Consider the following 17,265-nt stretch of genomic DNA (forward strand, 5'->3'; position numbering starts at 1 on the left):
ACACACACACGCACACAAACATTACTGTGGCAATGCGTTATTAAGATAACAGCTGCATGTGCTCAAGAATTTGGGGCAGGGCACAAATGAGGCAAGAAGAGAGTAGCAGGACAGTGAGAGGCAGTAGCAGGAAAGATGAATGACTTAATGGTTTCATTCTATTTTTTTGACATGAAATTAGTGACAGCTATCAGAGTAGAGGTACTGTAGGTGGTTTGTGCCCACTATATGAAACGACGTACAGCCACCTGAGAGGTGCACCTAGGAAGGTGGTTGATTTGGAAATAGGTGTTGATAGCTATGGAGCTAAAGTTGTCCTTGCCACAAGTCCCGATCGTGAAAATATCATTAATGAATCTGAACCAGACAAGGAGTTTTACATGTTGACTGGTTAGAAAGGATTCCTTCAGTTGACTTGTAAATACACTGGCATAGGATGGTGCCATGCGAGTACGCACTATTGACTTGTTTATAGATCTGGCACTGAAAAGTGAATTAACTGTGGCTGGATATGAGGATTAGGAAGAAGATGGTTACTTTGGTATCTAGAACATTGGGGAAAGTGGTGTTCCATGGTCAAAAGACTATGGGCATGGCAGATGTCAGCGTACAAGGACGTTGTATCCAGTGACCAACAAGTCAGCTGGAACAGGAACTCTTGAGGTGGTGGTGAAAGAAATGAGTGGTACCTCATACGTAGAATGGGAGGTTACAGACACTAGTTTGGAGGTGGTGGTCAACAATGGGAGAGAATCACTCTGTGTGGTATTGTAACCAGCCACAATGTAATGCCAAGTAGGTAGACCCATGGGGTTTGGTTTGTGGAGGAAGAGTGGAAGGTTGGTGGCGTGAGAAGAGAGATGGATTTAGGTGCCAGTTTTAGAGACAAACCTAAAGCCATGAGGTGATGGAGTTCATATTGGACTTCAGGAATGGGATCAAAGCCATAAGGTTTATCTGCAGAAGTGCCTGAAACTTTGCAAAGACAGTCAGCCACATAGTCACTACAGATCATGAACAAGTGGGATTCACCAGCTGGGGATTCCAACACACTGATGCCCACGGACAGTGGCAGCTAGTACCTTTATCCACAGCATGAACAATAAGGTCCAGACTGGTTTTCAGATTACAGATAGCTGTGTATTACTTAGCAGTAATGTTGGACTTATGGAGCATGGATTTAAGGAAGAAAGTGAGGCCAGGTTAGACATGAGGGTGCTTGCAAATTACTAGTGGATGATTGGTTGAAGGGGAGGAAGATCACAGTTGGAGGGAGGTACCACTGCAGAGAAAGAGTAAAGAAAAGAATGAGACTTATGCAGGGGTCAGAAGGTTTGACAATGTTACAAATGTCCATGAACAGTATGTTTCATGGAGGGTGGAGGCAGATTTTGGGGATGTAGAAGGTGAAGTAACTCAGCAATGCATGATGGAGGAGCCATGAGGGGTTGACTGGGGGTAAGGGTGGGGCGCAGTTTGAATCAAAGTGGTAGGCTCTTTATTGGCTAAACGTAATCCCATTTGGGCATAAGACAGGAGTAGCTGAGACAGATTCATCAGAGGGTGTTGGGAATGCAATTCCAATTGTTGAAGGGCAATGATAGCATTCAGGGAGTTATAGTTACAGAGTAAAAGGATCTTGTGAAAGGAGCAAAAGCTGTCCAGTATGGTTTCAACTTGGACTGGGCGATTATGAAAGATTGGTGAGGGCGAGGGATTCTTATCAATTCCACAAATTCTCTTTGTCATAAATGTAATGGTGTAACAACTATGCACAAATAATGGAACATAAGTAAAAAATTTCTTAAGAGCGTTTTCAGATAGTCACTGAATCAGTATTGTTAAACGCTGTCATATTTCTTCTTTATGGTGAAGAAAAATGTTTTGAAGATAGCAATTTGCTCTCACTCTAGCATATTATTTAAGTAAAACTTTTGCATAGTACTGAATCTCTTGGATAAAATCCCTATTTACTTAGATGATGGGTGCACAGCAATGAAGAGAGAAAGACTATAATATACACTGAGGTGACAAGTCGTCAGATACCTCCCTAATATCATGGTGGACCTCCTTTTACCTAACATAGTGCAGCAGTGCAATGGGGCAAGGGCTCAACAAATCATTGGAAGTCCCCTGCAGAAATATTGAGCCATGCTGCCTCCACAGCTGTCCATAATTGTGAAAAGTGTTGCTGGTGCAGGATTTTGTACCCAACCTGACCTTTTGATTTTGTCTCATAAATGTTCGATGGGATTCATATTGTGTGATCAGCGTGGCCAAATCATTCACTTGAATTGTCCAGAATGTTCTTCAAATCAGTGGAGAAAAATTGTGGTCTGATGACATGGTGCACTGTCATGGGCACTTGAAGCACATGCATGGCTGCAAATGGCCTCCACGAGTAGCCAAACATAACCATTTCCAGTCTATGATCGGTTCAGTTGGAGCAGAGGTCCCACTACATTCCATGTAAACACAGCCCACACCATAGTGGAGCCACAACCAGCTTGCACAGTGCCTTGTTGACAACTTGGGTTTATGGCTTCTTGGGATCTGCACCACACTCGAGCCCTTACCACCACCTCTTACCAACTGAGATCGGGGCTCACCTGACCAGACCACAGTTTCCCAGTCTAGGGCCTGAACTAATACGGTCATGAGCCCAAGAGAGGTGTTGCAGGCCATGTCATGCCGTTACAAAAGGCAATCACACTGGTTGTCTACTGCCATAGCCCATTCACATCAAGTTTCATCACAGTGTCTTAACAGATATGTTCGTTGGATGTCCCAGACTTATTCTGGTAGCTATTTCGTGCTGTGTTGCTTGTCTGTCAACACTAACAACTCACCACAAATGTCACTGTTCTCTGTCATCCTTGTGTGTGTGTGTGTGTGTGTGTGTGTGTGTGTGTGTGTGTGTGTGTCATGACACTTGTCACCTGTCACCTCACTGTATACAGTGAGAGTTGCCGCAGATTCTGGAAATCAGGGAATTGCAAGCATAACAGAGAAATTTGAAAAAGTAAGAAACACTGTAAAAAATCTTGTTTATATTTCAGTGGATGAAATGATTTGTTTACTAAGGTATCATGCATTGTCACTGACTGAATGCAGCTGAGTATTTGCACCACTTCCCTGCTCCCTCATTACTGCTGCTTCTCCCCTTTCATCTTGCGGTCAATGCTGCCACCACTTGTTGCTGCTAGCCTAGCAGCTGCCTATGAGAGGCAGGCATGAATAGTGGTTTGTTTGGTTCTGATTCTCAGAGATGCAGCAGCTGGAGACAGCGTCATGTGTACACGAGTTGCGTGAGCGATTGTGTGTGTGCACGCTTTCGTTTTCTGACAAAAGCTATGGCTGAAAATTTTGTTGTGATAGTATGATTGTCTTTCTACATGCCTGTCTATGGCTCAGCAACCATCTTTAAGGCGAGTTGCTACCTATCCTCATTATTATTGATTCTCAGAGTATTTGAACAAGTTATCCATTGCGAGGACTGATCACCTTGGTCTCTTTTAATAATTTCCGGGTATGCAGCCGGATCCCGTCGACATTCTGCCACATGTGTGTACTCACCTGATGATGGCCGGACGTCTCTGGGCCGAAATATCGTGGCAGAATGTCGACGGGATCCGGCTGCATACCCAGAAATTATTAGAAGAAGAAATACGCCGGGAAAATTTCAGAAGTCACACCTTGGTCTCATTTCCTCAACATGCTGTGTGTGGTTCGTCAATAGCTGGCTACACGAATGGATTTCTTGGACAGGTCAAAACCACAGGCTGTTTCTGTGGGTATCTGTAATGGATCGGGTCTGCCGATCTGAAGCTGTTTAGTACCCACTAATGTGCAGGCCCTGCCCGTCGGATCTAATCTCATCGATCTGCTCACAGACTGTGTCTTTATGTGTGTGGTTTAATTCAGCAGATTTTCATGAATTATCCATGGACCCCAGAATGCAGTACTCCTCAGCAGGCCACAGGCAATGGATTTCAGGAATTGCGACTGTCTCACCACAAGCATGTTGCAGTGTGGCGTTTTATAGATATTTTACTTGTTCTAGTACATTTTGGCACTTAAAAAGTAGTTAATATGTTAGAAAAGTATGGATGATAAGAAGAAAATTATGTCAGTTGCTAGTGGTTTGTACACTGTGTACTCCTACTTCTCAGAAGAAAAAGCCCCAAATACCAGTAAAATAATAGATATAACAGTGGATAACCGACAATAACATAGTAGAATCAACATTTTATTGGTAGTCACCTACAGTGCTGGTTTACACAATTCTTCCCCAGCTTATACACTTCTTTAAACCTTTCAGACCCGATTTTTTATTTACTTGCCATATGATCTCCAGTTTTCTAGATATTTAATGGACACAAATGTGTTCATCAGGTCTCGAGCTTCACGTCATACATTAAAGAGGTTAACAGTACGGATCAAGTATGCCACTGTTTCGCTTTAAAACAGAAGAAACAATAAAAATGATTCTAAATTACATTCTTATTTAAGCAACAGTGGTCAACACCTGATTTTAAGGTTTAGTATGAAACTGAAAAAAACAATTTCTGTCCTTTTGGAGACAAATGTACTTTACATTTTCTGCACTGAATTCTTGAACGCCCTGTACATTTTGGAAATTTGCAGCAACTTGGAGCTCCTACATAGGCAAATGGTCAATGGAATCAAACTGTATCTTTGTAGCTGGTCGTAATTCTTCTCTTTTTCTTGGTATGACATGTCTGAAGCCAGTCCATCATACAGTTGCCCCTCTTCTTTTCAGTCACTTTCTTTTGGCACAGTATCAATCCATCTGCTACCCTGATACGAAAGGAAAGAAGGTCCATTTGTTTCTTCTTTGGGATAGACAGGTTGTCTGCACCTCATCTGTATTCCAACCAACTTTGCACGATGGCAAAGTCAACAAGAAAAATCGTACACAAAGGCCATTTTCAAGATCTGATGAAAACTCTGTAGTAGCTTATCAATTGATCAAATAGATCCACACCACCCATTGCATGATTATATCTTCTCACTATTTCAGGTCTTTCTACTTTCACATATTTATGGTGCTTTTTGTCCCAACACTCAACTGTATCCACTGAGCCTTTACCAACAAAGTTTGAACACGATACAACTGGCCTACTATCTAACCACTTACACATGGTAATGTCATCTTCTTCTTCTTCTTCGGTTATCAACCCACAGGTTGGTTGGCAGCAGCACGCCATTCCGTTCTTTTGTCAACTTTCTTCTTCATATCTGCATAGGTCTGGCACCCGATGTCATTTATTACTTGTTGAATGTAGGTTAATCTAGGTCGTCCTCGGCGAGTTCTTCCTTCAATGATTCCTTCTAATATTCTCTTAATGAAATTGTTATGCCGTAAAATGTGACCTATGAAGGTTATTCTTCTTTTCTGTATATTTCGCCAAAGAGATCTGTTTTCTTTCACTCTTCTGAGGACATCTTCGTTTGTAGCCTTGTCTCGCCAGCTGATTTTTTCCATTCTCCGGTAGCACCACATTTCGAATGCCTCTAATCTTCTCTTTTCTTCTTTTCCACAAGTCCAAGTTTCACATCCGTAAAGGGCTGTAATGTCATCAGCACTAGTGATTTCTTCACAGTAACCTCTGGGGTTTGTTTCATTGTTTTATAATCTGCAAAAGGCAAGTTCTTTCCAAATCTGTTTTGACAGACAGTACCTGCTGCATTGATGCCTTGAGATTTCAGAACTTGAAACAGATGATAAGATGAAAAGAAGTTGTCAAAGTATAATTTATGGTCAGTTATTCTCCTCCTTGCTGCTGGTACTGAAAAAAAGTACCACACATAACTAACATAGCCATGCAAATAAAGCCGAGACAAATTTTTGATTAGGTTTCCTATTTTGCACCATTAAGCACCTGTTGTACACAAATGTGTACATTAAACTTACCTGATAAATAACACAAATATGAACTGAATGACATTTCTGAAAATTCCACTGAAAGAATGCCTAATGTTTCCGAAAGAAGGAAACCACACAAAACATTAACAACGCACAGTGTGACTATTATAGCAATGAAGTCAATGAGTAATAGCTTCCCACAGAAAGACAACACCAGAGAGTATATTTTACTACATGGTTCACAGACTGCTCACAAGAGAGCAGCAGCTGCTGGAGCATGGCAAAAAAATAAACCTACACAAATGTGTACAGTGAGTTTTGATGCACCTGACGTTTCTTGTCAGTGAAATATTAGTGAACAAACTTAATGTACACAATTATGACCAGGTCTGAAAGGTTTAAGGAAGTGCATATTTTTGTTATCAAATGTGTTTTGTTTTATTGAAATAAAATATCAGTGGTCTTAATGAAACACATGCCATTTGGCTTGCTTTCTCCATCTAAAAACAGTTCATTACAAAAGAAGTTGATATTAGTACTTTAAGATTTTTCTCACATCAAGATAGCCCATCTGTTTGCAAGGTTTTTTTTTTTTTTTAAGGTATTTCCTCATTTGCACTATTGTTTCTTGTACCATAGCTGCAAAGACATATTGTCAATTTACAACTTAACTTACCCTTGAGATATCAAAATTTGTCAGGAAAAAATGCTTCAACTTGTTTGGAAATCAGGGAATTTCACTTGGTGAAACTTGTGGCAACACTGACAGTATTCATTGAAAGGCCCGGCAACTTTGAGAAACTTATAAGATGTAAAAATTAAGCAATACTTACTTTAAGTAAGTCAAACTTCTTGAGTGCTCTTTTTTTTACTCAACTGAAATAGTGGAGTGGAATGTCCTCATAACCATACTAATGCTCAGAAATAATTCTACATCACCTTCCTTCCCAATTGCCTCAAAGTGTTTTATTTTTAATTCCGCAGAAGCATGTTGTCCTCAGCACTAATCTTTGTGTCATATTTTTGCACTGCTAAGTTCAGGCAAATGATTTACCTGTATGGAAGTTGTCAGTTTAACTTGAAAATTTAATGGAGTTTGCATCTCTTTATTTCAGGCTGTTGTAAATTATGTGATATGGTTTCAGCTTCTGTGTCATTTTCATAACCAGTCAGTGTCTGAAGAAATACACACCTTATCTTCTGATTATATCAAATACTGCAGACAGATTTGCAACAAAATATTTCTTCCAAATTTATTATGCCAAAAGGCAAAGAAGTGAAAATTATTAGCAGATAAAAGGGGTATGCTTAAAATCAAATTTACATACTTTCACATTTAACTGTCTCCAGAAAAGCCAAGTGATGATAAAGAATTCATGCCTTTGGTTTTGATGACTATTGTGTTCCAAGCATTCTCTTCTATGAGCGACATTCAATAAGAAATGCAACACTTTCTGAAACCAGGTTGGGTTTATTAAGGACTCCAATACACCTTATTACTCCCCACTCTTGGCTGTAAGACCCTGTTTATCAACATAATCTCTGTTCAGCGTCAGGGCATTATCCCACCTTACTGGGAGGGCCTGTATGCCCACATGGTACCACACTACTGGTCTATGTCAGAGCAACATCTTGCTGAATCAGTAACTACATCATCCACAAACTGCTTTCTGCGAAGTGCGTCTTTCATTGGAAGGCAGAAGGTGCGACATCTGGCTGTAGGGTAGACGAGATAGAACAGGTCAATGAAGTTTTGTGATCTGCTCTTGGGTGTGCAGACTTATGAGCCCTTTCATTGTCATTGACAACGATGTATTTTTGTGGCAACAAACACAATGAACTTGTTTCTTCTGTTTCCTGGGGGTCATATCTGCAAGTGGCTGGCTGGCACACAGGAGATTAGACAGGTTTGTGCACGATTGTTGCAATGACATACAACTCGCCATGCTTTTGTTTATTGCCAGGTCTCTGCAAGAGCCTATGAATATCTATGAAGCCTTATTTTCTGCCAAAAGAAACTCAATGACAGCTCTTTGCTTGGAATACGCCTCCACTGCAGATGCCATTCTGGCTACATATAGCACTATCACCTATGGTAATTTAATGAAACTAGATGGCCCGAAGCAGAAATAAGGCACAATGTGCCACAGAAAATTCAGCATTTTTCAACTGGGGTGTTGCATACTTACTGAACACTCCTCTTATTTCTCCGAAGAATCCCTAATGTTTCTCCATCTGTCCTTAAAATGGCAAGAATATTGATAAATCACAACTTTAATATTTTTTTCAGGCTCTTGGCAACAGAAACATCTTCAGGGTTGCCACAAGTTTTCCTAGTGAAATTCCCTGATATATCCCTGCTTTCCAGATAAGTTTTCACATATTTCCCCGACAAATTTTGAGATCTCAAGGGTAAGTTAAGACATAAGTTGACAATGTATCTTTGCAGCTACAGTACAAGAAACAACAGTGCAAAAGCTGAGCAAAAAAAACTTGCAATCAGATGGCATTTCCTGATGTGAGCAAAAATCTTAAGTACTTAACATCAACATCCTTTGTAATGAACAGTTTTTAGATGGAGAAAGCAAGCCAAAGGGTCTGCGCGTTTCATTAAAACCACTGATATTTTATTTCAATACAACAAAACACACCTGGTGACAAAAATACTCATTTCCTTGGAGTCACGATGCAGATTAAAAGTACCTTCAGCTATTTCAGAAATAAGCTCAGAAGAAAGTGTACAAGGCGGGGAAGAATTGTGTAAACACTGTAGGTGACCGCAAATAAAATGTTTCTACTATATTCGTTATTGTCTGTTATTACCCAGTGTTATAGCTGTTCTCTTTTAAAGTATTTTGTAATTTATCATTGCCATAGCAAATAAACCGCCAGCGACTGACAATTTTCTTCTTATTAACGTACATAATTTGTAACATATAAACTACTTTTTAAGTGCCAAAATGTACTAGAACAAATAAAATGTCTCTAAAACGCCACACTGTAAAACATAATTGCTGTGAGACAGTCGCAATTCCTGAAAGCCGTTGCCCATGGCCTCTGGCCTGCTGAGGAGTACTGCAAACCTGGGCACATGGATAAGTCATGAAAATCTGCTGCATTACACAACACACAAATCAACCCGGCATGCAGGTAGATCGGTGAGACTAAAGCGAACAGGCAGGGCCTCCACATTAGTGGGAACCGAATGGCTTCAGATTGGCAGGCCCCATCAATTATAGATACCCTCAGAAACAGCATGCGGTTTTGGACCATCGCGGAACTCCATTCGTGTAGCTAGCTATTCACGAGCCATAGACATGTTGAAATGACACCATGGTGATCATGCAACAGATAACTTGTTGAAATACTCATACTCATAATCAATAATAATGACAATAGGTAGCAACTCATTGACAATTGCTGAGCAGCAGACAAGCAGGTAGGAAAGACAATCACATGGTCACAACCAAATTTTCAGCCGCAGCTTTTGCCAGGAAAAAACATTCAGACAACTCGTGCACACATAACTGCCGCCTCCAGCCACTGCATCCGAGAAGCAGATCCAAACAAACCTCTCCTCAGCCTCCCTGCCTCTCATCAGCAACTGCTAGGCTAGTGGCAAGAAGTGGTGGCAGCACTGACTGCAAGTTGAGGGGAGTGGTAGGAGAGAAGCAGTGGTAGTAAGGGAGTGGCACATTTACTCAGCTGCACCCAGCCGACTACCATGTATGACACCTCAGTGAACAAACCATTTCATCTACCGAGACAAAAATTAGATTTTCCAGTTTTTTCCTTCAAATTTTCCTGATAGGTTTGAAATTCTCTGATCTTACCCATCTATAGCATTTTCCTTCAAAATTTCTATCGTATGAATCAACATAATTACGGAAGAGGTCCCATCCACATTTATCTACGCTCGGGGTGAGTGTAAAAAAGATCATTCAAAAGAAAATAATAAACTGTAGGGCCAAGCACAAGAACTTTTGACCAAGACGACAGTGTCTCATTGGAGATGGTGCTGGAACAAAATGTATTTGTATATATGATGCTTTAAAACCTTGTGCCACAACTACAAAGGTCAACCACACTTTCCTTCACAGCACAACACAAACTGAAAACGCACATCCAGACACCCCACTGTAGCTGCAGGCCTCGGACATAGCATTTTTAAGTGGCCAAATTCCTTTTTGCACTTCCAAAATGGGAAATAAATAGCACGGTACTTACAATCTGCAGTGCACTTAAAACCATGATTGGTCTTCTAAACAAGTTCCAAAGCTGAGGTATCTAGATGTTTGAATACATTATTACACTTAATGTACATGGAGATACAGCACTGGTAGGTAAACAAAAAGTAGCTACACAAGGTTCGTACAAATAAAATTGAGCTAATGCATAAATAATATGCTTATAATGACACAATCTTGAAGTTTTTCACCTAATGTAAATACACTCCTGGAAATGGAAAAAAGAACACATTGACACCGGTGTGTCAGACCCACCATACTTGCTCCGGACACTGCGAGAGGGCTGTACAAGCAATGATCACACGCACGGCACAGCGGACACACCAGGAACCGCAGTGTTGGCCGTCGAATGGCGCTAGCTGCGCAGCATTTGTGCACCGCCGCCGTCAGTGTCAGCCAGTTTGCCGTGGCATACGGAGCTCCATCGCAGTCTTTAACACTGGTAGCATGCCGCGACAGCGTGGACGTGAACCGTATGTGCAGTTGACGGACTTTGAGCGAGGGCGTATAGTGGGCATGCGGGAGGTCGGGTGGACGTACCGCCGAATTGCTCAACACGTGGGGCGTGAGGTCTCCACAGTACATCGATGTTGTCGCCAGTGGTCGGCGGAAGGTGCACGTGCCCGTCGACCTGGGACCGGACCGCAGCGACGCACGGATGCACGCCAAGACCGTAGGATCCTACGCAGTGCCGTAGGGGACCGCACCGCCACTTCCCAGCAAATTAGGGACACTGTTGCTCCTGGGGTATCGGCGAGGACCATTTGCAACCGTCTCCATGAAGCTGGGCTACGGTCCCGCACACCGTTAGGCCGTCTTCCGCTCACACCCCAACATCATGCAGCCCGCCTCCAGTGGTGTCGCGACAGGCGTGAATGGAGGGACGAATGGAGACGTGTCGTCTTCAGCGATGAGAGTCGCTTCTGCCTTGGTGCCAATGATGGTCGTATGCGTGTTTGCCGCCGTGCAGGTGAGCGCCACAATCAGGACTGCATACGACCGAGGCACACAGGGCCAACACCCGGCATCATGGTGTGGGGAGCGATCTCTTACACTGGCCGTACACCACTGGTGATCGTCGAGGGGACACTGAATAGTGCACGGTACATCCAAACCGTCAGCGAACCCATCGTTCTACCATTCCTAGACCGGCAAGGGAACTTGCTGTTCCAACAGGACAATGCACGTCCGCATGTATCCCGTGCCACCCAACGTGCTCTAGAAGGTGTAAGTCAACTACCCTGGCCAGCAAGATCTCCGGATCTGTCCCCCATTGAGCATGTTTGGGACTGGATGAAGCGTCGTCTCACGCAGTCTGCACGTCCAGCACAAACGCTGGTCCAACTGAGGCGCCAGGTGGAAATGGCATGGCAAGCCGTTCCACAGGACTACATCCAGCATCTCTACGATCGTCTCCATGGGAGAATAGCAGCCTGCATTGCTGTGAAAGGTGGATATACACTGTACTAGTGCGACATTGTGCATGCTCTGTTGCCTGTGTCTATGTGCCTGTGGTTCTGTCAGTGTGATCATGTGATGTATCTGACCCCAGGAATGTGTCAATAAAGTTTCCCCTTCCTGGGACAATGAATTCACGGTGTTCTTATTCAATTTCCAGGAGTGTATAATAAAAACACTGTCCCATAGAAAAGGAGTAATATGCTCTCATACCTACAAAAGAGATACTAGCCAATTGCTTTGAAATATTTCATGCTTCTTTAAATGGCAAATCAGGCTGACTATTTTGGCTTTTTGGAATTAATATACTGAGAACAAATGACATTGGACTTTCATTTTCTGACAAATCGGTGAAATATTTTCAGTCTCATATCATCCTCTGTTGTACATGTACAAAAAAAGTGATGTATCTTAAATGACCAAATATTCCTCGTGTATTGGGCAAGCCTATCAGACTGCTTGTATTTTATTCGCTATGGAGAGAGGGCACACCTCCATTGCCTACTGGCCCATTTTGTACAAGTTCGAGCTCATTGTCCTCACTCTTAATAGTGTAATAAGGAAAGCTTATCATCAGTGTGCAACCAGTTTTGATCTATGATAGTGACACACTTTATTTTCATTGCAAAATCATCCTAGAACAAATAATCACAAGATGTACATTAGGAATTACTAGGAGAAAGGAAAACAAATGGATCTGGTAATGGACTGAATAGAATGTGTAATTATGGCCATAATGGACGTGAAATGGGTTGTATGACTAAGCCAGAAAAATCAAACGAAGCTCTTTACAAGATTCAAAGACTTAAGTAAAGATCAGATGGATGACTCAAAATCCATGCAGGAGTATAACTACATTAATCCTTCAAAAATCTAGGAGTCCTTTATCCAGCAGGTGTCAATTAGCTGATGACTAAGACCTATTCCCCATCTGATGTAAAAAGATCTTTCATGAAAATATTCCACTATCTCATATTGCACTGTAAAGAACTTTATCAGATGTCTTAAGAAAAAGATTTTACAAAATCTTTGATGGTACTTTGGTGTATTTTTATCATCTACACATTACCAAAGTAAACTCCCAGACCACATTTTTTCTATCTGTATGTGTAGGCTAATCTCAGGAACTACTGTAATAGAATTGGATACAGTTTTTTCACTAATAAAAACCATTCACAAAGATTGTTCTCATATGTAATTTATACCACTACAACAGACATGTTATCCATGTGAATATGGGGCAGGTCACTAGTGTCTCAAGTGTGGTCCTAGATTTTATGGAAGGTTGTTAACACTGTGTGTGGTGACTATCTGTATCGTCCATTACCGTATTTACTCGAATCTAAGCCGCACTTTTTTTCCGGTTTTTGTAATCCAAAAAACCACCTGCGGCTTAGAATCGAGTGCAAAACAAGCGGAAGTTCTGAAAAATGTTGATAGGTGCCGCCACAACTAACTTCTGCCGTCGAATATATGTAGCGCTACACAGGCATCCTTTGTATGCACAAAGATAAATATTGGCGCCAAAACCTCTGTGTCAGTAAACAAAATTTAAAAAAAAATTGGGAGACGAGCATTTTTCTCCGCCCGAGTTTCGACCACTGCATTTTCATTTTCATACATTATCCAACGAAGTAAATACAAATTCCGTATTGTTCATCTTCGAATTTCAATGTACTACGAAAATCCGACTGGTAATACTGGGATTTTTGTCAATATGGCCAACTCTACATTCTGAATTTTTTCCTACCTGTGAGAAGAGATGGTTGCTAATAGGAACCTGATGAAATGTGAACCACATGCAGTATTCTCTTCACCACAAGAATAATACGAATATAAACATTTTGCCATGTATTCTTTCGTGTTTGCTTCTATCTCATTTAAATCCTGTCTGCCAAATAAACTACGAAACTAGAGTGAGACAACAGCAAACGCGGAAGAATATACGTATCGTGTCATGTTTATATTCGTATTACTCTTATGCCTAATAGTGATACAGTCAGAAATGAAGCACGGCAACTGACTAGATTTTTAAATCTAAGATGAGTAATTTCTGTGCAGAATTTGATGTACTAAAGAAGTGGCCGCAAAGATTTTCAAACGGAGAAAAATTTTCGCCAAACTTTCCTTCAGAACATGTTATATCATACGCAGTCTATTATTTGGTTCTTGTTGATCATTATCAAAGAAAGCAGCAGTGTAAGTAACAACAAATAGCAGTCTCTTGCCATTCTTTCGCTAATGTGACGATTCCTCTCTTTTTTTAATTGTAGGCGGCAGTAGCGCACACAAAAGCAAGCCATGCCACGAGCAGCGTCAGGCCGTAAACACGCACTATCAGAATGCGACAAACAATGCATGACACAGTATAGTAATGCATTTTCAGCTTACAGTGACTGACGTAAACACCTATAACATTGAAACGGCACTTATCAGATCAAAGCAAAATAACCAATCAATTCAAACCAGACGAAGCACATGAAAAAGGAAGGGTATCCGTATAAATACGGATGGAGCGCCTGACGCATAGCAATGGCTACCTGGTAAAGCTTAACTGCTAAGCTTTCGACTCGAACCAAACTACTGTAGCTGTATTGTCATTCATTCGACCTAAATTGTGTCTCATATTACAATGGACCAACTGTTTCGATTTGGAGGTGCGGCCTAAAACTTTTCTCCCCCCTTGAATTTCGAGTCTCAAATTTCAGGTGCGGCTTAGATTTGGGAATTTTTTTCCCCCTTATTTCGAGTCTCATATTTCAGGTGCGGCTTAGATTCGAGTGCGGCTTAGGTTCGAGTAAATACGGTAATCCTACTGATTCTATGTGATTAGACTTTTACATTATCTGTAAACTGCTTTCTAAGTAATGTGGGGCTTTTTTGCATTTATTAAAAAAACACCTGGTAAGATTTGGTTGCACATCAAATATTTCTATGCAAGCAGACACACACCCGCTCCTATGGTAATGCCCTATAAAATCACAGTGCAATTTACACGAAGTCAGTCAGATAAATATTCAAGTTCGTATCGAACTCTAATATTAGTGCACACAGTAAGCTGGACAAAGCCAGATAATCAAAGAAATGTATTCAGTAGACATGGAGATGTTACAAAGTATAAACAGAAAAAGTACTGCCAATTCATGTTTACACATGAAATGAAGTTACCTAAAGAACTTTTCAAAGCTAGTACACAAGATTATTTGTGTTTACAACTTTGAGAGCCGTTACACACAGCCTGTACATAATGCAAAAATTTTAGTGGCTTCATTACTGCAGTATGTTATTCTGTGCATAAAAATTAGGTTAACAAAAGTAAAATGGCCGAGGTCAGAAGCTAACAAGTACAAAAACAAAATCTGCAACAGAAAAAGAAACTACTCCTGCAATCTGTTAATTATCTCATAAATTGATTAGTTTCACAGAAACTGAAATGTGTTACTGAAACATTGGAATGTCAGTATTCCTGGCGAGTTGTGTCAGTAAGACCGTAAATACATACCAGCTCACAAAAAAATGAAGTCCTATTTTGATTAACAGATTCTACAGCAGGGTGTCTACGTGGACAAGAAAAAAAAATTCCCGGATTTCCCGGTTAAAAACACAATTTCTCCCGGATGAAATTGCGTATAAAGCGGGTGAAAATACATCCGGGTTAAGTAACAGTATACTTTCCCTCGGAGCTATAAAATGTATCAGTCCTTTGAATCGTAAAGGTCTTATACCGGCGGAGGACGTCCCACCACTTTAGGAAATCCTGGAAAAACAATGCGTTTGGAAAGTTGTTTGATGCGAGACAATTATTTTCGTATTGTGAAAGTATTTACACAAATTACAGCACGGTAGCTTCCGAAACTCTAAAATAGAGATTGCGTTGAGCGATGCACTTTTGTCAGCCAGTCATAGCTCATGCCACGTGACCTCGCTAGCGAATGACGGCAGTTATTCGGAGCACGAGGCCTACGAGAAAGACAGGCCGCGGCGCCAACGAGAAAGATAGGCCGCGGCGCGTACGTTACGAAGTTACGCCGAGCTCGCTCAACTCAACTAAGTGCGTTTCTACACCGGTTAACTCGTAATCAGATGTGTATGTACAAACGAGAATTGCATCGTCTATTGACATCCAATGTTATTAGTCCTACAATGATAGGAAGTCCGTAGGCCTACTAACAGGCTCTAATTTGGCAATTAAGATCGTGCCAAAATGATCATCAGTTGCGTAGAAAAGTCGAAGTGCTCTGGCATGAAGAGACTTGTGACATTGCTCAGTAACACATTATGCACATTTTTTTGAAGGTCAATACACTTTTTGGCATTGATTGCATAATTTTTTATCTATGAAAGAACAACATTAAATATGAAAACTAACCTGAAGCTCGGTCTTTTTTTAGCGTGTGTTACATGTTAAGTCATATCAAATACAAATGTGCCGGTAAAATTTTAAATAGTGGCATAAATGACATCTTCTGGGCCCGACTTTTTTCAAATAGCTGATCCTCAAAGCGTTACGTTTTGAATGAGAGTTATAAAGCCCTGTGATTTAAGAAATTCACTGCACATTCTCACACGTAACATAAATCATCTTGCATGGAAATTTACTTCGAAAGTAACGCATCTCAAGCCACTATTCGTAATATTTTCTGGTGATCTGTTAGAAATTTAAACAGTTGTGACGTCACGCACATCGAATGCACGTTAGTTGTTACGGACGTACTGCATAATCTTCGAGCTAAAGCCTTTGACACTTTTCGGTGTCGGCAAACTGGTCTGAGCATTGTGTAAATTACCCATTTTCTATCCAACTAAAGTTTTATTTTTGTGTTATTCTCTGATTTATGTTCCATTGCTGCAGTATTATTCAACAGTAGTGGACTAAAGTTCTTTGTCAGCGTATCTGATCTTACACGTCAAACCTACAAAACTAACTGAAATCTAAAACAATGAAAAATCCCGGAATTCTAAAAAATTCCCGGGTTTTTCCCGGATGAAAAAATTCCCGGGTTTTTCCCGGATGTCCCGGGCCGTATACACCCTGTACAGTAAAACTAGTTGCATCACCACATTGTAAAAACAAGTGTTTAATACTGAATTTAAAGCACAAGAGAATGGTTAGTGTTTCTAATTTTATGAGTACCTACCTCGTATACTACTTAGAAAATTTACAAAAAACAGAAAGCACGTAAGATAAAATAACTGAAGGTACAATAAGAATAGATGAGAGATCCCAGCTTGCTCTTTCCTGTACAAGTGAAGAAAGTTCCAAAACCCTCTGCTTTCTGTACTTCATGTGATCTAAAGGCACAAACAGGAATTTTACTTGCAGAGGTTAGGACTAAAAGTCATTCTGTCTCAAGTTTTCTCAAATTTTCCCACATACTATTTTAACAACAATGTTAGATTTACAACTGAGTGTGCTGTGAATCAACAGGTACAAATATATCTACTTTTTTTTCAGGGAATGCCAAGTAAAAAACTGGCCAACACACAAAACTACATGCAATAAACTTTCTGAATCATTCCAGAAATTGAGTGTGAATTAATTGCAGATATCACCACTGCAACAAAAGTAAATGCTTTACCTTGTAATTTGCACATACTAACAAAATATATGTTTTCAACCAAACAGCCACAGATGGGCTGCTACAGACATTTTACATATCTGCTATGAAG

The 17,265-nt window shown here is 40.8% G+C and overlaps 1 protein-coding gene across 2 annotated transcripts in view; it reads left to right on the forward strand.

The window, feature by feature from the left end:
• LOC126092384 (zinc finger MYND domain-containing protein 10) overlaps window positions 1–17,214 on the forward strand; it is a 110,656-nt gene extending 93,442 nt beyond the window's left edge. For both annotated transcript variants that reach the window (XM_049907948.1, XM_049907950.1), the window contains one exon: window positions 17,051–17,214. In XM_049907948.1, coding sequence (XP_049763905.1) covers window positions 17,051–17,135 — 85 coding nt within the window. In that variant the 3' untranslated portion in view covers window positions 17,136–17,214. The remainder of the gene's footprint in view (window positions 1–17,050) is intronic.
• The last annotated feature ends 51 nt before the right edge of the window (window positions 17,215–17,265 follow it).

This window comes from Schistocerca cancellata, chromosome 7 (assembly GCF_023864275.1).
Source record: "Schistocerca cancellata isolate TAMUIC-IGC-003103 chromosome 7, iqSchCanc2.1, whole genome shotgun sequence".
Classification (NCBI taxonomy): Eukaryota; Metazoa; Arthropoda; class Insecta; order Orthoptera; family Acrididae; genus Schistocerca; species Schistocerca cancellata.